A 24,394-nucleotide genomic window follows, 5' to 3' on the forward strand; every position below is an offset into this window, starting at 1 on the left:
GAGCTATGATCCTTGGATACCCTGATATGATTTGATTGGATTCCGGGGTTTGTGAACACAATCGCTATGCCGGTATTATGTGACCCGTAAAGCATAGACAATTGTGGCCCCATATGATTGGATATGAGATGTGGGATTGATGGCGCTTCGTCGACGCTATCATATGTGTATTCCCATATAGGTCGGTGTGATAGCTCGAGCATTGATTTGATTTGATATCGATTCGATTGATTCTGACATGTGCTCAGTGGATGAGCATTTGACCTGATACCTCCACGACATACATGCATTGCATACCATATATCATTGTTTAGATATATGTGGTATATATGATTGGTTGTTCCATACGGAGCTTTGCTCACCCCCAAGGGGGGCTGTTGTTGTCTTTGTGTGTGGACAATGGCAGGTACTCCAGGATATCAGGAGACCAGGAAGGGCACTTCTGGAGGAAGCCACAGCTTAGGCTGAGGTTTATGTTTATGTATTGTTCCCAGTATATATGTATATGTATCTATATACCGGGGTATGTCCCGAAGATATGAGTTGCTTGTATGTGAATGGATTTGATTTCGTGAGGCATGTTTTATGATTTGAATTTAGATACTATTTTTAGTATTTAAATATCAGAAGAGATATTTTGGGCTCATTGTAAAGAAATTTTAAACTCGTTTTCCGCTGTGATTACTTAACCCTAATCAAATTGTGTTGTAATAACGATTAGGAGCTAAGGGCCCCACAATAGGTCACAATCTCACAACCCATATAACGTTTGATGTATCTTATACTAATACTACAAACATAATATTTAACATCTTTATCATCTTTATGTAAAGACGGTCATTAATCTATTCTTTGAAACACATCATTCTTTTGTGTGAGTGAGCTCTTCTCTAATGATCTATTCTTCAATACTTGAACATGGAAGAGTGTTCTGCAAATTTGATTTGATGTAGATGATTTATCTTTTAAAACTTAGGTTCTTTTTGTTTATCAGATCTCACTTTTTGGGCTTGCTATAAGCCTATAATTCTAATTTTTTTTTTTTTGTATAATATGTCCATACTTTTAATACCCATCAAAAGCTCTTGTTTGTTCTTCTTAAATGTTGTATTTATGGCATCCAATAATGATATGAACGTTAAAACCAATAATATGACCGTTTTGAAATATTCTGTACGATTTCTGAAATTTAAATGGTCATATTCAAGTTGCTGGCCACTTTTTGATATAAAGCTGGATTTATGCTAGATGTGGTTGTAGATGTCTAGCTGGACCAAGTCGATTTGGTCTATTTATATTATTATAATTTTTGATTCGTAGATTTCTAAACAAAGTGATGAACATAAAAGTTGTAGTCATCTCTCTTAAATTTTTATAAATCAAGAATCACTCAATTTCGATCTTGTATGAGAAATATATGCTCGAAATACTATAATATATACAAGTTAGAACTTATTCTATATTCAATGCGAAATCAACAATTTTATCGCGGTTTTCACCATCTTGATATCATATATTGGCGTCAACTTTGGAAAATAATTTGTAGATCATATTACCTTCATAATCATGATGAAAAATTCAATTTCGATAATATAGCTTAGATATATGGCCAAATTATCAGAACTGCTCATGTAAAGTCGGATGTTGTATTCATATCATCTAGCTGGACATTGAGAGATCCGGTTAGCATATATAATATCCGAACTCCTCGAGTCAGATTGAAATATGACTTGTAGAGAGTTAAGTTTGATTTCCAACCATTTTGACTGCTTGTCATTTGGATAACAGGTTTTTATGAGATATGCACAACAAAATTAGCTACACATTATTTCCGGCTTGACTAATTTGAGTTCCAGCTTCTTGAAACTTCTAATTTGATAATTTTATTTACCGGTTTTTTCTAAATCAAATCAACTCATTATCCATTATTACACTTTACATAAATTTTAAAATTTAATGTTGGAATGTAATGTGTTTCGTTAAAAAATAGAGGAAATTACAAACTGAATTTTCCTTTGGATGGATGGAAACCCAAAGAAATAAGAAACATATTCAAATAATACTTGGATTTAAGAAGCCCATCTATTAGCTGGGCCTAAGTTCCGAGTTGGGCCTGTCAAATGGCCCATCCAAATGGCACTGATACTTCACACAGATATGGGTAGCGGTTAAAGCTGAGTCGTCCTTGCTATAGAAATTTCACCGTAAAACGCTCTAAACCTCGGACCCCGCCGCAGCATAATCTTGGAAACTATGCTCTCGCGACGGGCCTTGACACAGTCACATTCTGAAGCGATCAAGAACCCCCCACCTTCTTGATTTTTCATCCCCAGTTTTCTTGAAATTTTTCTCTCCGAAGATATATAGAAGAAATCAGTCGATATCATTGATTTGAGGTTGTTCAAAGATGAGGGCTAAACTTGTGGTGTTTCCGATCAGAGGAAGAAGCTGGTGCTTCAGCCGAATGATTGACCCTTCAGCGCCCGGCGCTCAGTCTCCCAACACTCCTTCCACGTTCAGAGAACTCTACAGCATGCTTTTTTCTTCGAACCCATCTCCTGTAAACGGATTTCAAGCCTCCGAGGCGTCGTCTAAAGTTGAACTTGTGGTTGATTTTGTCGCGAACAAGGTGACAACTCTTTCATCAATGTATGCATTTCTCTTGCTTATTGCTGTTAAATCTGGGTCAGGCCCTCGTTAAGTTTTTGTAGTATTTATTTTCAATGCATTGATCAGCAGGGCAGTCACCCCGCCCATGAATCGACGACATTTTTTTCTGCTCTCAAATGAAAATGTCTATTCCTATTTATTCCTGAGTAGTGCCCGAAGGTTGGTGCTGATTATGGAGTCTGAACAAGTACTCAAAAATATTTTTGTTTAGATTTGTGTAGGAGTTTGTGTGTGTGTGTACATATATATGATGTTGCAGCTATGGGATCGATGTGTATCTATGTTGTGTATGTATTTAAGTAATTTTATGTGTTTTCTTTAGATGAATGTTGCTTGGATTAATCTGGAGAAGGCACCTCAAGGGACTATAAAGAACAAGATTCATGGGTATTTACATCTTCCTCATGTTTATGACATTTTTGTTTGATATTTAACAGTTTGCGTGAAGATTATCAACATCTTCTTTTGAGATAATTATAAAATAATAGTGAAGAAAACAAATGTGCTGGACTTGTATTGTTTCCACGTGTTGATTGATGGTGCTTATGCCTAGATTTGGATTAATGCTGCTGTCACGTGTGAAGCCATCAGAAATCTTCTTCAAATCTATTCCAAAGGAGATTGACAGTGTGGAAATCACATACCCATCTAGGTGCTGCTATCTCTTCTATTATACTATGTTCATACTAAATGAACGAATACATATTGCAAATCAAGTAAGAATGAAAATTTGAATAATACCCATCCATAAATGAAGTTATTGTTAGATTGTGTTGGTTTGATGGATTATAAGTTGTTAGTATGACTAGATTTTCTTGTTTTTTTTGAAATACTTATTTATAAGATTTGGCCATATGTGAAACGCTCTATAGTAAAAAATAAAAGAGGTTTAACTTGGCTCATTTTTTAAACTAGCGAGCTGTTAATCTTAGTGGATTATTGAATGCCTGATGTTAAAGGGAATTACGGAAGTTCTGAAACTTTAGGGATGTAAATTGATGGAAAAAAATCTTGAATTGAAATAAATGAAAATGTCTTGGCTTGGAATAAATGATTCCAAATAACAATATGGGCAGGATGGATGTTTGTTTTGTTTCCTCAAGGCAGGTCTTTAAATTATTTTTTTCTCTTTGAAATATCACAGTTTGAATTCGCGACTTGTCCGCCGAAGATTACGGCACATAGCCTTCAGGTGATATTTCATTACTTCATTTAATTGATATTCCTTGTATCATCTGTGTAATATCTACCATTTGTTACTGAGTCTGAACTTCATGGTCTATCTGTGCTTGCATCATCAACTACTTTGATCACATTTATTGGGATGAAGTGGCCACGTAGGGAGGTTAGTTTAACAAGGGCGGTCCATGCTTTTAATTTCCATCAGCTCACTGTGACACCTCGACAAATTTCAATTTCGTCTAGTTGATATTGTCTCACTCATAGCTCGGGCCTCGGGCAAAGGTGTAAGAGAGCTCATTTTGCTATAGCATGCTTAGGTCAGTGGCGTACGATTTTATGAAAATAAATTAATTTATGATCAAATTCTTCTACGACTGGATCGGGTCATATCATGGTTTAAGATAAGCTCTACAGCATCTCAAAGGACCGAGTATTATTTTTTGATACCTTTTTAGATTAGATTATATTTTATTTTTATGCATTAATCCCTCTTTAATGTAAGCTTGTAATGGTATCCCACGCTTTGTTTAAGATTAAATAATATTTGTTTATTTATGGACCAATCCTTATATAATGTAATGTGATCCATTCCCAGGGGATCAGTTATTCATAAGCAGTACTTTTACAAATCGGCCATCTTGCTGCCCCTGACATCAGTTTTCATGGTATGCACACAATTTTTTCATCAAAGGATTCCGAATCTTCATATTCTCACATATGCATTCTTTAAGTTTGGATGACTCCATTTTATTTTATCTGATACTTGAACTCACTAAAATATTATGCAGGTTCTTCCTTTGCCTAACGTCCCATTCTTTTGGATCTTGTTCCGGACTTACTCCCATTGGAGAGCTTCACAGGTTAAAAACAAACTTCTAAAAATCAATAGGTTGTTTGAGTTTCATGAAGTATTTTAGATGAAGATTTGAAATGATTCCGGGATGGATTTGAAATCAGTTGTTATGATTCAAAAAATAATTATTTGAGATTTGAAACCAATGACTTTGTTATTATGCATTTGAGATATCTCCCTTCAAATCTATCAATCAAAATGCAACATAAACCTGGAATTTGAATATAAATTAATAAATGGAAAAGAACTAACCTGGAATGTATTTCATTTTTACTCGCATGAATTCAGGGAAGTGAGAAGCTTCTGCATTTGGTCACCGATTCCGTTGAGAAGGTGAAAGTAAGGGAGAGTTCAACACCAATTTCCATCAAAGAAAGCAAAGATTCAATTGTTTCTTCATGGGTAATTAAGATTCCCAACTCATTAGTGTTAACTTTATTTGTTCTACGTATTTTCGTCGGCACTAGTTACGTTAGTTAAATAGGGTTGTCTGCTAGAGCTCACTGAGCTATTCTAATCCTGAACTTCATGATCTATCATGTATACTTTTACATATTTTCCCAGCTATTTTTTCATCATATTTGATGCTTTTACCTGAAGCACCTATTGTATTGTGTGATCAGGTTTTTCAACCGTCGGCGGAACTTGAAAAGCTTCTTGATCATAAAGATGGCGCAGGTGAAGGGCTTGATGACAGCACCATATCAAAAATTTGCCAGAATTTTTTTTTAAACAATGCAGATGTTGTCAAATATCGAAATTTGATGTAGCTTCTTTTAGAATCAACCCACTTTCTGATTCACATACATTTTTGACAATTTGGTGGTGAGGAATTGCCCATTGAATAAGTAACTTTGCATATTTGATTTCTTTTGTTAAAACTCAAATCGTGTGGGATTGGGAGTCTTTTCTTTTTATTTATTCATGTCTATATTCCAGCTGGACCAATGAAAACGATTAAAGTTTATAAATTTAATAGCGATGTTGACAAATATACTAAATTAATCAACTAAGTTATTATGTGAGACGGTCTTACGGGTCGTATTATCTCTTATTTAGGTTATTTCATGAAAAAAATATATTATCTATCTCATAGATAAAGATTCGTGAGATCGTACTCACAACTAAATAGGTATCCAGTGAGCTATTGTCATTGACTATTAGGCTACGTTTGGTTGGAAGGATAAGATAAACTAATGATTAGTATGTAAATGATAAAGAAAATGATTGTGGTAGGATTGTAATAAATGGTGTAAAATAATATTATGTTTGGTAAGATTTTTAAGTGTAGGATAATTTTGAATTTTTTGATGAAAAGACAAAATTGCCCTTTCCCTTCGCGGCGGCGGCCGGCCGGAAATGGTCGGCCGGAAACGGCTGACGGGGGCGGCGGCCGGAAACGACCGGCCGGCAACGGAAATGATCGACGTCGGCGCTCGGCCGGCGGTCCGTCGGCGGCGGCAGCGGCGGTCGTGGCGGCGAGTTTGAATATAAGAAAAGGGTAAAATTGGAAAAATATGAGGTTTTAAGAGTTGGATAAATAATCCTAGGGGGTGAAGAGGTATTATTTTAACCTACCTAATATAACCTAATCATTCATAGGAGGGATTGACTTGATTAAATAATCACGTATACCAAACAGCTGAATAGGCAGGATAAAAAAAATAATCCCGCCTAATCACGCGTACCAAACGCTCCCTTAATCTTCATAAACGTTGCGTGTCCCTATCCATATTTTTTATCCTGGGCTTGGGCCTGGGCTGAAAAATGATTCAACTGATGGGCCCATTTGTGGATATTGGGCTGGCACGTATGACCTAGCACCGATAACTAATAAGCAGATGCAGAGCGCGTCCGACCGCTTTTTCGTATATATCTAACCTCTTCTTCAAGCAAGGTTAGTTTTCCACTGAAAGGGAAAGGAATCATTGGCGATGGCACCGGAGCCTGAAGATGAGATCAAGGACGAGAAGAACCCTAGGCCACTCGATGAAGATGATATTGCCCTCCTCAAAACATATGTATTTTTTTATGTGTCTCTATTTTTTGTTTGACCCTTAATTTGAGCTGTTTTTCTCCCTTTTTTGGAACTTTTTACATGGGAATTGGGCGGATTAAGAGTTCTAATCTGTGGGGGTGATGGGTTCAGTAGTCGGGTCGGGTTTTATTTTGCCCAAGTGCTGAAAATTAGATCTTGGATTTTAATGATGTGTGTTATTTAGTTGTCCTAATTTTTGAACAAGGATACACTGAATTGTGGATTTGAAAATCTGCAGTTTGGTTGCGAATGCCGTATTTTTGTGTACCATAAAGTTTCCGTAGTTCATTTACTGTTGATTTGAGCCAAGAAAAATTAGGTCCGTAGTGGAAATACGATTTGAACGGGGATCAGCTGCTTGGCGAGTACATGTGGGAGGAAGCGGTCGGGCACCCTACTGGTTCTCCTCCCTCTCGCTGCCGTTTGTTGTCTTTAACTAGTCTTTATTGTCTGCTGAATTTTATATGCTCCCTAATAGGGCCTAGGATGCTCAGCGAGATCCAAAATGTAAAAAGACAAAGCATTACTTCTTTGGAATCGAAGGGAGCATGTAGGGTCTGAGAAACATCCAGTCTTTGGCATAAAAGTTTCTTTATATTTGGTTTCTGGCTCTGATTGTTTGAATTTGTATTCGCGGGTTCTTCTTATGAAATTATTAGGCGTTCTCTGTTTAGCCAGACTCCAAGTTTGGTTTAAATGATTGAACAACTATTCTAATGTCATAATATTAGATGGAAATTCAAGGTGTTTGAGAGTTGATCTTTAGGGATTGTGAAATATGCTTCGATTGTAATAATCAGCTGATGGATGCAGGGCTTGGGACCTTATTCTACAAGCATAAAGAAAGCTGAAAAGGAAATCAAGGACATGGCAAAGAAGATTAATGATTTATGTGGTATGTTAAGTGTACTGCGTAAATTTCTCTTCAACAAAGAAAAACACTTATTTTATTAGTTCAGCAATAATTAGCCTGAATTCCGAGAAAATAATGTAGAAACATACTGCTAATTTAATTTTATGGATTGATAAATGATATCATTATTTTATCTAACATGGTAGGTTTGCTCCATTCATGTTCCTACATGTCTTTCTACGTTAAAATTTTTAAATATTGACTATTTTAGGTATCAAGGAATCTGACACTGGTTTAGCTGCTCCCAGCCAATGGGATCTTGTGTCTGATAAGCAAATGATGCAGGAGGAACAACCTCTTCAGGTGTTTTTTACGATAATCTCTAAATTTATTTTTTCTCCATCTTATTCTTATCACACAAATATATCAATGGTTTTTTCGACTAGGTTGCAAGATGCACAAAGATAATTAGTCCAAATACTGATGATGCAAAGTATGTTATAAATGTCAAGCAAATTGCAAAAGTAAGTTGGTTTCTCTTTCTTCTGGACAACTTTATAAGAACATGTGAACATGGTTACTCCACATCATTAAACTTTCGGACACGAAAAAAGCAAGTAGTGCTATTCAGGGATAATTGCACATGTACACACGCATATGACATGACTGTCAGTAGATTTCATACAATTTGGATATCTTTGATTTGGCAGTATATTTTTTTAAACTCTTGGGCATGTGCACATGTCGCAGTTTGTTGTTGGCTTGGGCGATAAGGTTTCACCTACTGATATTGAAGAAGGGATGCGTGTCGGGTAAGCTTTCTTGTCTTGATTTATCATCGAGCCAGCAAAAAATTCTTGTTTTCCAATGGTATAGATATGATGATTAGCTGTAACTGTGCACTTATTTTTTGTCTTATCCTAATTAATGTGTTACTTTTTTATGTTTTAATAGTACTTATCCTAAAGAAGTGATTATGTTGAGCAACTTGGAAATTAATTTTAAATTTTTTCTTTATATAAATATATAATGTACAAAAGAGAATATATTTGGGTAGTCTCGCGATTCATTTATTTGCCTGATTCAACATGAAGCATTTTATCAACTAACCTGTTTATCTGTTGTCCATTATCGAATAATATCAGATTGCACAAGCTGTGTAAATCATGATATAGGAGGCTTTAGCTTCTTGTTGCAAATATTTATCTGTTCTTATATGTAGTTTGATATTTTGTTTTTGTTGCAGCGTTGACAGAAATAAATACCAAATTCAGATTCCTTTGCCTCCAAAAATTGACCCAAGTGTTACAATGATGACAGTTGAAGAAAAGCCCGATGTTACATATAATGATGTTGGAGGATGTAAAGAGCAGATTGAAAAGATGCGAGAGGTTTATTATATTTGTGTCTTCGCATACAATGCGCAATTTGTTGCTCTGTGTTTTTTATTCTCCCGGCTCTTTTCAAATTTTTTAAATTTTCCTATATTTAACTGGAATTTCTACTTATGCATTATGGATCTTGCTAGGTGGTTGAGTTACCCATGCTTCATCCTGAAAAATTTGTTAAGCTGGGGATTGATCCTCCAAAAGGCGTTCTTTGCTATGGTCCTCCTGGTACAGGTAAAACTCTGCTAGCCAGAGCCGTGGCTAACAGAACCGATGCATGTTTTATTCGTGTAATTGGGAGTGAGCTTGTCCAGAAATATGTTGGTGAGGGGGCTCGGATGGTTCGTGAACTCTTTCAGGTTCAATTCTCCTCTGTGTACTAGCTTTCAACTAATCCTGTCGTAATGTGAATCAGCTAAAAATTCACTTTCTTTACACTGGCAGATGGCTCGCTCTAAAAAAGCTTGCATCGTGTTTTTTGATGAAGTGGATGCCATCGGGGGTGCACGGTTCGATGATGGAGTCGGTGGAGATAATGAGGTTCAGCGCACCATGCTTGAAATTGTGAATCAGCTCGATGGGTTTGATGCCCGTGGCAATATTAAAGTTCTAATGGCGACCAATAGGTGAGTTTTCCTTTTGTTTTTTGCACCCTTTTTCTGTACAAATGTTTATTGATGATATCTGCTTTAGCCACATAAGATGATTCATCAGGTAGAACAAGTTCTTATATGGAGGCTCATCTTGCACATTATATTTTTATCAGTTAAATGACCTAATTTCTAGGTGGTTACTCACACGTGAAGTTTTTTCCCAGTTGAATGCATGAATAAGTATATCCATGAACAACACATTTGTTGTTTTACCTTGTCAAATTATGTGTTCTATTTTATTTCTCTTTTACTTTTGCTACTATATATGTTGGGAGTTGGGACACTACCGGTTCAAAGTCTATGAATTGATTGCTTACAGACCCTTGTACATATTTTCTTTACACTATGTCCATGGTTGACTTGTTTAAGGAGGATTTTTTTGTGTGCACTATAATCCTCGGTGTGGGGAGGGTGAGTTTTTTAGTTATTGAACTCAGAATTGTACTTTTCCTTGTTTTTTAAAAATATTTGCTGATAAAACCTTTATTACCAAAGCTTCGTGGTTGCTAACAAAGTTGTGTGTGATATTAATGGTTCGCTTCTACTGTCTAGACCTGATACACTTGATCCAGCGCTATTACGTCCCGGGCGGCTAGATCGCAAAGTAGAGTTTGGACTGCCTGATCTGGAAAGTAGGACTCAAATATTCAAGATTCATACCCGCACAATGAACTGTGAGAGGGACATTCGGTTTGAACTTCTTGCACGACTTTGCCCAAATTCCACTGGTAATTTACTTGTTTTGCTATGTAATTAGATGTGATAGATGATGCATAAAGTTTCGTCTTCACTCGTTCTTTTAATTTCTGTTATCATATACCCTTGGTTTGGTTAAGACTGGGAAATATTAGAAAAAAAAAAACGCAACTCCATATCTAACTCCATATTTTACCTTGAAAATCATCCTTATTGTCTATGACTTCAATTATCAGGAGCCGACATTAGAAGTGTGTGCACTGAAGCTGGAATGTATGCTATTAGAGCAAGAAGGAAGACTGTCACAGAAAAAGATTTCTTGGATGCTGTCAACAAAGTCATCAAAGGCTATCAGAAATTTAGCGCCACACCAAAGTACATGGTTTACAATTGAGTGCTTTATCAGCGTCAAGTTTTAGGGTGGTGTCAAATGCAGCAGCCAGCAGGAATTGGGACTCTATCTTCTCTTTCGTTCTTGTTTCATATGCTGGAACTTTTTGCATTGCTGACCAATTGTATCCATGTCTGTGGTTACATCTATTTTACTTAAAACATTCTGAGCAAACCTTGAGTGTTGTGCTATTCTGTAATGAATATCTTTACTTTGATGATAAGTTTGGCATCACATTTTATACTATATTTTCCACTTGATTGAATCTATAGCATGGAGCTGTTAAATCAGATTCATGCTATTATTATCATTATATTTTGACCGAAGGTTCATGCTATTTTGAGAAAGAATGGCAGTTGAGCTGATCTATTCTCACAAGTTAGATATCTGGTTAACATATCTAATTGGCCACTAACTTCAAATTTTGGCATTTTTGGTAGACAAAACACGATCATTGCAGGGAAACTCGTGTTTGCACGGTAGGAGTTTTGAGAAATTATTGTCTGAAACGTTACAACAATGCTCGAATACGAATAAATATTTGTTAATCACACAGATCCAAGGAAAATCTGTCAAATCACTCTCGACTACGATACAAGGAGGATGTGACCAAAAAAAAAAAATGTTAGCCGAAGAGTGGGTTGATTTGATAAAGCCGAACAATCTTCAATTTCAAGCTCAACGTGTAGATGCCGGATATTGAACTGGAACTTAAATATTCGCTGAAGCTAAGAATTATTGTCATCGCTATCTTCACCTCTTTCATCCCGAACTGCATCTTCTTTTCCTGTAGTCCTTCTACTCATGTTTGCTCGTTGTACTAACCGTACCAATGCCTGAACAACTTCTGACATTGGTGGTCTGAACTCTGGCTCCGGCTGGACAAAGGTAAATGAACACAGTTAGGTAATAATCAAGCTCAAGTTAATTGATCTCTTTTCACACGTGACGAATACCTGAACACAAAGGGCAATTACATCCGCAAAACGTGAGAGAGATTTGACAGGATAAAGCCCTCTTAGAAGGGGATCAACCATCTTGGACAGGGCGTCAATATCATGAAGCTGAGGTGTTGCCCATCGAACTAAAGATTGCTCTGATCTTGCCCTTGAGCTATGCACAAACAAAAAGGGCATTAGTTCCTATCACATAGTATCATGCAGAGATGAAACATATACCTGTCAAAAGGTTTACGACCACTGAGAAGTTCCAACATCACAACCCCAAAACTGTATATGTCACTCTTTAAGGTATATTTGCCACACAAGGCAACCTCTGGTGCACTGTAGCCAGATGCCTGCAAATGTTAAGTGTTGAATATGGTGGTGATGATAAAACATTTTCTTCAATCACTATTTATGTCAGATAAATAATAAGATGAAAAAAGGCCGTAACAAGACGTTCAAAGAGATACCTGATCTGGTTCTTGGACAAGGCTAGCTAAACCACAATCAGAAAGGTGAGGATTGAACTCCAAGTCGAGTATGATGTTTGCCGATTTAAAATTTTTATGGATAACTGAAGGTGAGCAGACTTCGTGTAGGTACCTACAGATGACAGCAAGGTGAACCCGTATGCAAAATCATGCTAAACTTTATGGGAAAAAAGAAAAACTTAATTGATTTCTGTTTAACTAGTGGAAATCAACATGTTGTTTTCCTGAACTACTTATAAAACTTACTCCAATGCTCGCGCAGTCCCTAACGCAATCTTGACTCGAGTATTCCATGTTAATGGCTTGCTATATTCATCAGAGAGGTGCAGAAATTCATATAGGGATCCATTTTTATGGAACTCGTAAACTAGCAGGTGCTGTCCGTGCTCTGAGCAATACCCTACCAACTCGGTTATATTTGGGTGATGCAAATGTGAGATATCTGATACGATGTTCAGAAATTCTTCAGAATTGGACAGAGCAGATGAATTTATTTTCTTCACAGCAAGAGCCTATATGTTACCAAACACCATGCATAGCAGATTATTAGACAGCGAAAATCACTTGAATAGGGAAACAACAAAAGCTCCAAGTATCCCATTTGTATGTGATTTTATGTCAACTCTTCTAACAAGCCAAAATGTAAGTAGTTCCAGATAAAAAAACAAAAAACAAAAAACAAAAAACAAATGGACAATCAGAAACTCCAAAGTTATTAATTCACAAGTAGATTTAGCCACAACACGGTTACGAAAGACGCGTAGTACCTTTCCATCATTAGATTGAGCCAGATAAACACGCCCAACGGTTCCCTCACCAAGAAGGTTTTCCACACTGAAACTATTTGTAACTACCTGTAAGTCCGCTATTGAATACGGTTTAGCATTTAATGGAACCGTAGGAACTTTCTTTGGCGGACTAATAGGCTTCAATGAGACAATATCTTCCTCAGTCTTGTGAAGAACAACACGAGGAGGTTTGAGATTTATCATGGGAAGAGTTTCGAAATATTTTGTGTTGGTTTTTGCCGAATTTTCAACATACTTCTCATCTGCAGTAAAAAAAGTAAAACACACAAAATTAATAGGGTTGCATGACAGCATAAATATTTCATAATACATATGAAAATAAGACTTATAACTACCTCGCACTTCTTGTGAAGTAAGAGGAGCGAATGGTTGATTGTTGAGCTTTTCAATGTCAGTTGTTGACTTTCTGGATCGTCTTTTCATAATAACAAATATTACTATTGCTGCTACAACAAAAATGGATATTATAATTCCAGCCACAGCTCCAGCTCCTACACCAGATTTATGTCCGCCAGTTCCACTACCACCCCCATTAGATGAGTCACTATTCCCTCCAGATTTGTGATTTGGGTTGGGTGTGCTGGCAGGAGGAGTGCCTGGTGGAGGTGGAGGCGCAGGTCCAGAGTCAAATGAGTTTCCATTTGATCTGTTAATTGAATCACATCAAAATGACAAGCCTTTCAAGATCTCCATACGGGAATACATAATGCTTGTTAATGTATATATATCATGAGATGCTTACTGCAGATTTATGCTTTTCAATTGTTGTGGTATCCACCCACTGAAATGGTTGTTTTCTATATTTCTAGAAAAGATAAGTATAGATCAATATAAACTGAATAGCGGCCCATAAATAGTGTATATGTGAAATAATGTATATGTCGAGTGAGCAAGTGCGTGAGTGTGGAAGCAAATTTGAAATAGCACTCACAAATTTGTAAGTGGAAGATTAGCAAGCACATCGATGGTTCCCGTAAACTGATTATTTTGCAAATACCTGATTGCTTAAACTGGTCATTAAGTATTCATTTGAGAGAATCAAATAAAATAAATTTAGTTTATTCCCTCACATATTAGATATACTCGTCAGCGACTGCATACTTTGAGGAAGATTGCCAGTCAGGGCGTTAAAAGAGAAATCCCTGAAGCATGAGTGTCAATTAAATAGGTGGCGCTTCAACCAAAATAAAAACCCAAAAAAAAAAGAAAGATTGTAGCCTAAGTCAAGGAGAAAGCAGAAGCATGAAAATTTAGCTTATTGAACGAGGTACGGGTTGCATGACGAGATGAATCTTACAATGTTGACAGATTGGTAAGTGAGCTGAACATGAGATTCACTTCGCCCTGAATGTGATTGTGACTCACGTCACTGAAATTACAAAGAAACGTCAAATATTTGCAAGTATGAAGAACATTAAAAAATTATCGAGGTTTTTGGGAGGTTTTCAGTTCGAGGGATGACTAACAGGTATTTTAGATAAGTCATCAGTGATATGGAATAGGGAAGGCCATCAGTGAAGCCATTACCAGCAAGGTTTCTGCAACATAACGGAACAGTGAGGATGAGATAAAAACAAGAAAAATTGGAATGTCATCTCCTATATAATGATAAATGAAAGCATACAGGCTTTCCATGTTCGGAGGAAGTTGATAAGGAATCTGGTTTCCAAGATTATTGTTACTTATATCACTGCAAAATGCACAGGTCATATCATGAAAAAAAACTCGACACAAGAAATAGACCAAACAAACTCGGAAGCTAGTAACTTACAAATCAGTAACAGAGGTCAATTTATCTAGCTGGTATCCCATATTTCCAGAGAGTCCTAACCCGGATATCTTTCTGACAAATACATGCCAGAGTCTGGTAAGCATTTAAGGTAATGGGCAAACATGATAAAGAATTTTCAAGTGTTTGTATGAATTCACATTTTAGTCACTCTTGAGCCTGCGCAGGTAATACCCATCCAGGAATCTCCGCAAGGATCCCCAGCATTCGAGCTCCATTTGGTAAGTTGTGGTGGTGAATTCAAACTGATGTACAACGCATTGAGAATAGAAGCTGTCTCCAAATGATGATAAGTCAATATCACATATGCAATAACAAGATAATAACTTGTTTATATGCCCGAATAGCAACTAGCATGCTGCATGCAACACATGATTAAAAAGTAAGCAGAGAATTCGTAAGAAAGAAATGAATTCTCACACAAGTTGAATTTAGGTAGTTCCCAATCGTTTGATCATTCATAAAAATTGTTTTGCCATATTCCCATCACTACTGTCTAAACAAAACTATGACATAGAAGCATTAATCAAGACATCATATTGCAAAATTACTAAATCAAATCTGTAAAACTTTACCTAATCAAACTCAACCTATCTAAAAAGAAGTATAAATATACTCTATTCTTGAAATAAATTGACCAAAAAGATTTAATTTGCACCTAGCTAGTTTAAACGACTGACTACACAGAAGCAGAAGATGCCCAAATGCAAATAGACAATTTGGCGGTTGTAGATTCACCTAAACGGAATAAAGATTTCTTCTTTAGCACCACAAGAGCTAAAATTTGAAGCCCTACCCCCACCAAATTATATCCAACACATCTGAATATATTAGATAACTTTGTAATCCAAATCTAATGCAAGCAAGGTGCCATTCAAATAAGTCAAGAGCCCACAACATGCACAAAGTTATATTCTAAAAGAAACACTGACCATCAGATGGATCTGTTTCTGCATCTGCACAACTCAGAATGCTAACAAGCAACACCACCGCTGTCAACGTTTTCATCCTTTCTTGCTTCTATATCAACCCCAACTCTTTTAAAAGGAAAAATAAAAGCCAAAAGCCCGGATAAAAAAGGCTTTGTCTTTATCAATATGAAGACAAACGACCCTTTTCTTCACCTCTCATTTAAGGTTTTCTTAAAACATTTTCTCTGTCAATCTCATCGGTATTAATAATATTAAGGAGAAGAAGAATTCCTTAAGAATCTTGTGCCCATTTCTGAATATTTTTTGTGTACCCGTTCTCACAAAAAGTTGGCAGCACGATCTACTAGAATAATACAAAAGCCACCGAATTCTTGTTTCTTCCTCTCTCTCTCTCTCTCCCTCTCTCTCTCTCTCTCTCTCCTACACGTCTTGAATAATATTTACACACAGATGTCTTGCAAGGTGCTGCTTTCCCATTGATTGATTATTTTATATAGTGCTAATTATAGCCTATAACATTGAGTTTGTTAAGAAATAAAATATTTAAAAACAAACTATAATCCTAATCAAAATACATTTCCATGTGAAAATCTTGACCAAAATACAATAAATTTGATGGGCATTTAAATTTCCTTCCTTTTTTCACAATCCACTAGATCTTGTTTGTTGTTCTTCGAGCCATTGTGGAAGACACTCACGGGCTTACATTGGAAAAGTTGTCTTCTTGTACCTCCTGTGTAAATTTTTGTAGTCACGTGAAGTTTTTGCACGCTATTTTACATTTTTTTTTTCTGAAGATTTTATTTTATAGAATTCATCAATTACAAGAAAAGTTAAGAGAGTATGTTATCTCATATATTTAAATCAAATTCAAGCTTGTGAGACGGTCCACGAATCTTTATCTGTGAGACGGTCAACCTACCGATATTCACAATAAAAAGTAATTTTTTTAACATAAAAAGTGATACTTTTTCATGGATGACCCAAATAAAAGATTCGTCTCACAAAATACGATCTGTGAGACTGTCTCACACAAGTTTTTGCCAAATATAGAAGATACAAGCAAAATGTTCTTAATGGTGCAATTAAATGGAAAATTTTGAGAAGATTAAATTGAGATGCTTTTTTTTTCTTGGATTTAGTTCCATTTTAATTAATTTCTGTTGAGTTGAGTACATCAAGCCAGCTGCATTGTATATTTTTTCCCTTGCTTATACTGCACTATTTTTTGACCAGTTCATTATAATTATCTTCCTTCAAAGATATCAAAAACAAATATTTGAAGCGAAATAATGGAGATGAGTTTTTTCATCCTGTTAGGATGCTAAATGGGTCGGATTGATTCGTACTTGGGGTTGTCCGATTCGACAAAAATTAAGGAGTGAGTGTCATGTGAGACCGTCTCACGGGTAATAATCCGTGAGGCGGGTCAACCCTATTCATATTCACAATAAAAAATAATACTCTTAGCATAAAAAATAATACTTTTTCATGGGTGACCCGAATAAAAGATCCGTCTCACAAATACGACCCGTGTCACACAAGTTTTTGCCAAAATTAAGTTGAGTCTAACTGGGTTTAGACTTAAATATTTATCTTGATTAAAATCTATCCATTGTTAGAAAATTGATATTTTTGGAAAACTATTTTTTTTTATCAATTTTTGGAAAACTATATTTTTATATATTTTTTGGAAAACTATTTTTTTATCAATTTTTGGAAAACTATTTTTTTTTAAAAAATAGTGAATTTAATGGGGGGAGGAAGTGGTGGGGATTTATACAAATATATAAGGCTATTTTAGAAAAGTAAAATGTTAAAATAAGATTTTTTTTAAACAAATTTAAAGAGCTTATAAACTCTTTTGTGGAACTTATAAGCTCAACCAAATACTCTCTAAACCTATTTAAAATATAATATAAGCTCTCATATAGATATAAGTTATTTTATGGGTTTATAAAGTTTGTGTTCTTATTTTAAAAATAAGCTATTGAAGTATTTGGATTAAATAAGATAATTGAGCTTATAGATGGTATATTTGGTATTATAAAATCTTTTTATTATGATGCTGAAATTGCATAATTTTCTGAAATTGATACACATGATTATAGAATTTATAAGATGTGAAAATAAATTGTTATACAAATATGACAACTAATGCAAAACTTAAACTACGTTAACGGCTCAAATTAATATTCCAATCAAATTGAGTAAAATGAGCTGCCAAAATACTAAGTACGAAAACAACTCCAAAATACTAAATGAATAAGATATACGCAAGTGCAACATATTAGTTTAAGTGAACATAAAAGTAGTGTAAGTAATAACAAATAATAAATACAGTTAAGTTGACTGATAATTAAAAAAAGACGATAATTTGTTTATACAAGTTCAAAGGCTAAGCTTATAAGTCTCTTTTTTTTTTTGTTTCTAGAAAGAATTCACTAGAAGATTTGATCGGTACAACTCTTGTACAAATATACTTCAGCTCGGTTCATCAACCCTACTGAGTTGAAACTCCTAGTAACTATGTCTTAACTCAATCAGTTCAGAAATAGGTTTTTGACAGTTACAATAATTCTCACTAATAAGCTAAGTTCGTGCATACAAATGATAAGTGAGAACGATGGTGCACAAGATGATCTTTAATCGATCTGACAGAACTTTGTGCGCAAATCAGCATATAATAAATATGTTTAAGATATGGTGAGTACTTTGAGAATGCTTGACGTTGATCAATATAACAATCATCTTATTCAATTCTAATGCATAATCTTTTATAGGTGTAGGTCCCCAACGTTAATAAATAGAGATGATATTTACAAATGTATTGGACACCCGATAGTTATGCAGAAGGTGCCACATGTCATTGTCGTGTTTCCGAAATAGTAACGGCCAATTTAAATTTCTTGGACACTAGCTAAAAGGTGTAACCAACATGTCATTTATTTTGTCCTTGCTGATAACAACCAAATCTTTCAAAGAGATAACTAATAGTTTTCTTTAGACATTTTCGTTAGATCAGTTTAATTAGACAGCACGGTTTGTCTGTGTGTCTCATCTTGTATCAGCTTAGCTGATCAACACATGTTCGATTTAGCTTCACGGCCTTTCAACTATAGTCTTTTCAGTTCAGTTCAATAAGCTTTATAGATGATCTGCATTTTTAACTAAGTCAGATCAGTTTATTTTGTAATAATCAAAATTTATATTCAAATATTTATTTAACAATTTCTCCTTTTCGATGATCTCAAAATTAAGTTGTTCTACAAGTTTAGCAGAAACTGAACTTTTTATAGATTAAAACGATAATGTGCATTAAGGATTAATAACAAAACAAGTAAATACAAAAATAAAATTATCTCCCGTGGAACGATTGATGAGAAGTGTGGCTTGGTTTGCATCCATCACTTGAATTGTTGTGATGACCACCACTAGAACTTCCATCAGGTGGTTTTTTGTGCTGAGACAAGGAGGTAGAGGGGCTTAGGTTTTCTGGTTCTTTGGGCTTTTCTCTTTTTTGACATCACCCTTCCCTCCCTGAAGGTAGTCAATGACTTCATAAAGTTGTTCACCAAGTGTTTCAATGTGAACTGTCAGTACAACTTCTTGTTTCTTGATTTTGCAGATTAAATAAACATTGGATCTCTAAAAAAATTTCTTTAAAATCATATACTTGACTAAGATTTTGACTCAGAATTCAGAGAACATCCGTGAATTGAGTATTTATCTTGTTTTGAATAGTCAAGATCCAGTGAAATGGTCATTCGATCCGTTCGTAGTCCAGCTATCTCATTGTGAATATTTGACAAATATGAATGAAAAATGTCGATGTCATCGGTATTTTGAGAAGCATTTTCCTATTCTACGAAGTTAATTTGTGGTGGCGATTGAATCAAAGAGTTGGGGGTGGTTCAATATGCAATTCATTTTGTTCTGAGTAAAAACCAATGTTCTGAACTGATATTCTCAACATGTTGAACACCATATTTAGGTTGAAGCTTCTCTGGGCATGGATGAGAATGATCTTGAAACATATTGTAGATTAAATCATTGATATATGGCATCAGATGAGGAAAGAAATATTTTGTCGTTCTGATTCTGTTTCTGTGTGCTTTGGTGGAACTAAAGAGGACATAACATGTGCATACTCTACTGTGCTAATTTTTTTGGAGAGAAATAATAGTGATATTGATTGATTCTGTTGTCGGAGAGGAAGAGACTTAAGTTAGTTGTTATTAAACAGTTGTTCTATCCAAAGATTGCAGAATCTCAGCTGTGGTAGACAAAGAAATTTCTGGAAGGTCTCAGAGAAGTGCAGAGGCACTTGTATTTCTTCTAGTTGTTTGCCACCAGGTTGTTGAACTGTTGAAACTTGAGTTGAAATAGGATCAATCAATATTTTTTGATGTGGAGGAATTGGGTCTTCTGACTGATCTAGCTGCTTGATTTGTTATTCTAATACCATCTAGTCAGATGGGACATCTCCTGTTGACCTTGTTAGAGGAATAGGCAACCTGAGATGTGGGGCCCTTAGCTCCTAATCGTTATTACAATGCAATCAGATTAGGATTTAATTAATCACGGCGGAAAATGGGTTTAAAATTTCTTTTACGACGAGCCCAAAACATCTCTTCTAGATTTATAATACTAAAAATAGTATTTAATCTTAATTCATAAAACACGCCCACACGTAATCACAACCAATCACATACAAACATCTCATATCCTCGGGACATGCCCCGGTATATAGATACATATACATATATATACTGGGAACAATACATAAACAAAAACCTCAGCCCAAGCTTTGGCTCCCTCCAGAAGTACCCTCTCTGGCCTCCTGAAATCCTGGAGTACCTGCCATTGTCCACACACAAAGACAACAACAGCCCCCCTTGGGGGTGAGCAAAGCTCCGTATGGAACAACCAATCATATATACCACAGATATCTAAACAATGATATATGGCATGTAATGCATGTATGTCGTGGAGGTATCAGGTCAAATGCCCATCCACTGAGCACATGTCAGAATCAATAGACTCGCTATCAAATCAAATCAATGTTCGAGCTGGCACACCGGCCGATATGGGAATACACATATGATAGCGTCGACGAAGCGCCATCAATCCCACATCTCATATCCAATCATATGGGGCCACAATTGTCTATGCTTTACGGGTCATATAATACCGGCATAGCGATTGTGTTCACAAACCCCGGAATCCAATCCAATCATATCAGGGTATCCAAGGATCATAGCTCAACATGCATGTCATGTATCGATGTATGCATAAAATGATGTGTGTTAACAAAACATTTATTTTGTACATCGATACTCAAATCTCAATGTCATGTATGCCACATCAAATCATCAAATAGGCACATAGACACGTATTCCAATCCAATCCAATCATATATCATATAATACAGATACATGTCGTATGTTACCCGGTCGCAACATACCTCAATTCTTCGTTTCCAGTTGATGTAGCCTGAAGATATTGATATGACACTTTATCTACATCAATAACATACTCATTCCAATCAATAACATGGTCCAAAATCAATAATATGAGTTTCAAAAATCATTTGAAACTTCAATAATTCATATCAAATTCAAATCATATCATAATTCAATTCCGACTTCGAATATACGTTTATTGTCGGTTATTCTACTACATATCAGAAATTCAACTTCAAATACATGCTATTCCAGCACTTTAATATTTCAAGCTGCTGGAACTAGAAGAAAATTACCTCAGTCTGAAGCCCTCGACGCGCAGATTACAAATATATAATTTGTTTCGCGTTTAGACGGCGTTTCAAAGTCGATTTGGAAGAAAGAAATTTCAAAATCTCGAACTTCATCTCGAAGTTATCGAATGAAATGAAGAAAAAGAGGAAAAGAACTTATTCTTATCTCCACCGATCTCGCGCTCGGGCGGTAGAATTCTCGCGCCCGAGCGCGAGACATTCTGCCCCCGGATTTTATTTACGCCGCGCTCGAGCGGTCAAAAGTTACCGCTCGGGCGCGGAGTGTTCTGCCCGAACACTATCTTTTCATACTTTGGCGCTCGGCCAATCCACTCAACTCATATAACGTCAATTCATATTCAATATTCATTTCTCAATTCATTGTCATAATATACATCAATTACATAATCATATGACAATTTCATAAACTATCGATAATCACGTAGGATTTACGATAATACGATACACGGTCCTTACATTTCTCCCCCTCTTAAAAGATTTCGTCCTCGAAATCTCAAACATCTCTATATACATAACATGGGTAAACATACATATGTCACCAGTTATAGTACATATCAAAACTAAAATCAGAATAGGAATCCGAATACATAGAGTACAATGGAACAGATGGATCAATATCAAATAAATGCGGATATGTATCTCGCATTTTGCTTTCTAACTCCCACATTGATTCTTCAACACCATGCCGTGTCCATTGCACTCGAACTAGCGGAATCGATTTGTTTCTCAATATCTTCTCCTTCCGATCCATAATACGAACATGTTGTTCGACATAGGAAAGAGAAGGATCCAATTCAACTTCATCAGGTGCAAGTACATGTGATGGATCTGGTTCATATTTCCTCAACATAGAAACATGAAACACATCGTGAATGGCAGATAAAGCTGGTGGCAATGCCAATCGATACGCAAGATCACCAACTCGATCCAGAATCTCATACGGACCAACATAACGAGGAGATAACTTTCCTCGCATGCCAAATCGAACAGTGCCTCTAAAGGGAGATATTTTCAAAAACACTCTGTCAGCTTTCTGGAATTCTAAGGGTCGTCGTCGTTTCGCATAACTCGTTTGACGATCCTGAGCAGCTTTCATCCGCTGCCAAATTAGCTGAACCTTATCGTTCATTTCCTGTATCATTTCAGGTCCAGTCAATTGTCTCTCACCAATCTCATCCCAGAATAGCGGTGATCTACATCGTCTCCCATATAGAGCTTCAAACAGTGCCATACCGATACTCGTCTGAAAGCTATTATTATACGAAAATTCAACCAATGGTAAGGCATCTTGCCATCCCATTCTGAAGTCCATCACAATCGCACGTAACATATCCTCTAGAGTCTGAATCGTACGCTCAGTCTGGCCATCAGTTTGAGGATGATAAGCAGTATTCATAGCCAAACGCGTACCCATCACTTCCTGAAAACTACCCCAGAATTTAGAAGCAAATCTGGGATCACGATCAGATACAATGGAGACTGGCACACCGTGCAGTCTCACAACATTCTCAATGTATAAACGGGCCATTCTCTTATAAGGATAAGTCCGCTCATACGGAATAAAATGTGCAGATTTCGAAAGCCGATCAATAATCACCCAAATAGCATCACAGCCCTTGGGCGAACGAGGTAAATGAGTCACAAAATTCATAGCGATATGTTCCCAATTCCATTTCGGTATTTCAAGACTATGGAGTAATCCTCCAGGTTTCATTCTCTCGGCTTTCACTTGCTGGCAGACAATACATTTAGAAATAAACTCAGCAATGTCCTTCTTCATACGTCTCCACCAGAATTGAGGTCTCAATGTCAAATACATCTTCCGACCTCCAGGGTGAATACTGTATTTGCTACAATGTGCTTCTCGAAGAAGGGCAGATTTCAAATCAGAGTCGTCAGGAACTACCAGCCGACCATTAAGTCGTAAAGAACCATCAGAAGAAATCTGAAATCCAGACTGATGTCCTGCAGATACAAGTTCTTTCGACTTTTGAATCTGAGCATCGCTTCGTTGGGCCTTTCGAATCTTCGATATCAAATTCGGCTCAATTTGCAATGCTGAAACAGTGACAGAATTCCAATTCGAGTGAAAAGTCCAACCAGAAGTACATATATCATCATGTACCTTGGCGACACTAACAGAAGCTAGAACAGAATCATAAACTTTCCGGCTCAGGGCATCCGCAGTAACATTCACCGATCCAGGGTGATATTGAATCTCACAATCAAAATCTTTCAGGAGATCCATCCACCTGCGTTGTCTCATATTCAGATCAGATTGAGAAAAGAGATATTTCAGAATTTTGTGGTCCGAATAGATAACAAACTTTTCTCCATACAAGTAATGGCGCCAAATCTTCAAAGCAAACACAATGGCAGCCAATTCAAGATCATGAACAGGATAACGAGTTTCATGAGATTTCAATTGACGAGACGCATAAGCAACCACCTTGCCATGTTGCATCAGAACACAGCCCAAACCTTTACCAGACGCATCTGTACACACCACAAATCCTCCGGTACCTGAGGGAATAGTAAGCATAGGTGCAGTGGTCAATCTCGTCTTCAATTCAAGAAAACTAGCTTCACATTCATCTGACCAAATGAATCGTTGATTCTTCTGTGTCAGTTGAGTAATAGGTTTAGCTATCTTCGAAAATCCTTCAATAAAACGACGATAATATCCAGCTAAACCCATGAAGCTACGGACCTCAGGAACATTCGTAGGTCTTGGCCAATTCAATACAGTTTCGACCTTCGCAGGATCAACAGATATGCCATGTCTCGAAATGACGTGGCCCAGAAATACCACTTTGTCCATCCAGAATTCACATTTGGACAACTTGGCATACAAATGACTAGTACGAAGAGTTTGAAGTACCAGTCTCAGATGTTCAGCATGCTCCTTTTTCGATTTCGAATAGAC

General features: G+C 36.3%; 3 protein-coding genes across 3 annotated transcripts; 2 read left to right on the plus strand and 1 right to left on the minus strand.

The window, feature by feature from the left end:
* Positions 1–2,172: 2,172 nt before the first annotated feature.
* On the plus strand, positions 2,173–5,566 carry LOC140841212 (uncharacterized protein C23H3.12c). Its single transcript, XM_073208475.1, has 8 exons — positions 2,173–2,629; positions 2,993–3,057; positions 3,224–3,322; positions 3,815–3,862; positions 4,448–4,517; positions 4,641–4,712; positions 4,994–5,107; positions 5,329–5,566. The coding sequence occupies exons 1-8, from the start codon at positions 2,408–2,410 to the stop codon at positions 5,473–5,475; spliced, it is 837 nt and encodes a 278-aa protein (XP_073064576.1). The 5' UTR covers positions 2,173–2,407; the 3' UTR covers positions 5,476–5,566.
* A 991-nt stretch (positions 5,567–6,557) lies between these two features.
* On the plus strand, positions 6,558–10,970 carry LOC140841213 (26S proteasome regulatory subunit 7A). The gene is made up of 10 exons (XM_073208476.1): positions 6,558–6,726; positions 7,557–7,638; positions 7,868–7,959; positions 8,043–8,120; positions 8,347–8,408; positions 8,843–8,987; positions 9,125–9,343; positions 9,429–9,610; positions 10,190–10,365; positions 10,570–10,970. Exons 1-10 carry the CDS (start codon positions 6,640–6,642, stop codon positions 10,725–10,727), a joined length of 1,281 nt encoding a protein of 426 aa, XP_073064577.1. The 5' UTR covers positions 6,558–6,639; the 3' UTR covers positions 10,728–10,970.
* Positions 10,971–11,178: 208 nt separating this feature from the next.
* On the minus strand, positions 11,179–16,089 carry LOC140841214 (protein STRUBBELIG-RECEPTOR FAMILY 6-like). Its single transcript, XM_073208477.1, has 16 exons — positions 15,690–16,089; positions 14,898–15,030; positions 14,740–14,811; positions 14,593–14,658; positions 14,435–14,506; positions 14,266–14,337; positions 14,039–14,110; positions 13,900–13,965; positions 13,711–13,773; positions 13,304–13,614; positions 12,927–13,210; positions 12,406–12,671; positions 12,139–12,271; positions 11,903–12,021; positions 11,681–11,837; positions 11,179–11,602 (listed from the first exon to the last, which is right to left on the minus strand). The coding sequence occupies exons 1-16, from the start codon at positions 15,763–15,765 to the stop codon at positions 11,453–11,455; spliced, it is 2,112 nt and encodes a 703-aa protein (XP_073064578.1). The 5' UTR covers positions 15,766–16,089; the 3' UTR covers positions 11,179–11,452.
* Positions 16,090–24,394: the final 8,305 nt, after the last annotated feature.

The sequence above is a fragment of the Primulina eburnea genome, chromosome 9 (assembly GCF_022965805.1).
Source record: "Primulina eburnea isolate SZY01 chromosome 9, ASM2296580v1, whole genome shotgun sequence".
Lineage (NCBI taxonomy): Eukaryota > Viridiplantae > Streptophyta > Magnoliopsida > Lamiales > Gesneriaceae > Primulina > Primulina eburnea.

Coding starts and splice junctions, on each gene's coding strand:
- LOC140841214 (XM_073208477.1), bottom strand. CDS start 15,765: ATGAAAACGTTGACAGCGGTGGTGTTGCTTGTTAGCATTCTGAGTTGT. Junction 13,774..13,899: donor AATCTTCCACTTACAAATTT/GTGAGTGCTATT, acceptor TATCTTTTCTAG/AAATATAGAAAACAACCATT. Junction 13,211..13,303: donor TACTTCACAAGAAGTGCGAG/GTAGTTATAAGT, acceptor TTTTTACTGCAG/ATGAGAAGTATGTTGAAAAT.
- LOC140841212 (XM_073208475.1), top strand. CDS start 2,408: ATGAGGGCTAAACTTGTGGTGTTTCCGATCAGAGGAAGAAGCTGGTGC. Junction 3,058..3,223: donor ATAAAGAACAAGATTCATGG/GTATTTACATCT, acceptor GCTTATGCCTAG/ATTTGGATTAATGCTGCTGT. Junction 4,518..4,640: donor CCCTGACATCAGTTTTCATG/GTATGCACACAA, acceptor AATATTATGCAG/GTTCTTCCTTTGCCTAACGT.
- LOC140841213 (XM_073208476.1), top strand. CDS start 6,640: ATGGCACCGGAGCCTGAAGATGAGATCAAGGACGAGAAGAACCCTAGG. Junction 8,409..8,842: donor GAAGAAGGGATGCGTGTCGG/GTAAGCTTTCTT, acceptor TTTTTGTTGCAG/CGTTGACAGAAATAAATACC. Junction 10,366..10,569: donor ACTTTGCCCAAATTCCACTG/GTAATTTACTTG, acceptor TTCAATTATCAG/GAGCCGACATTAGAAGTGTG.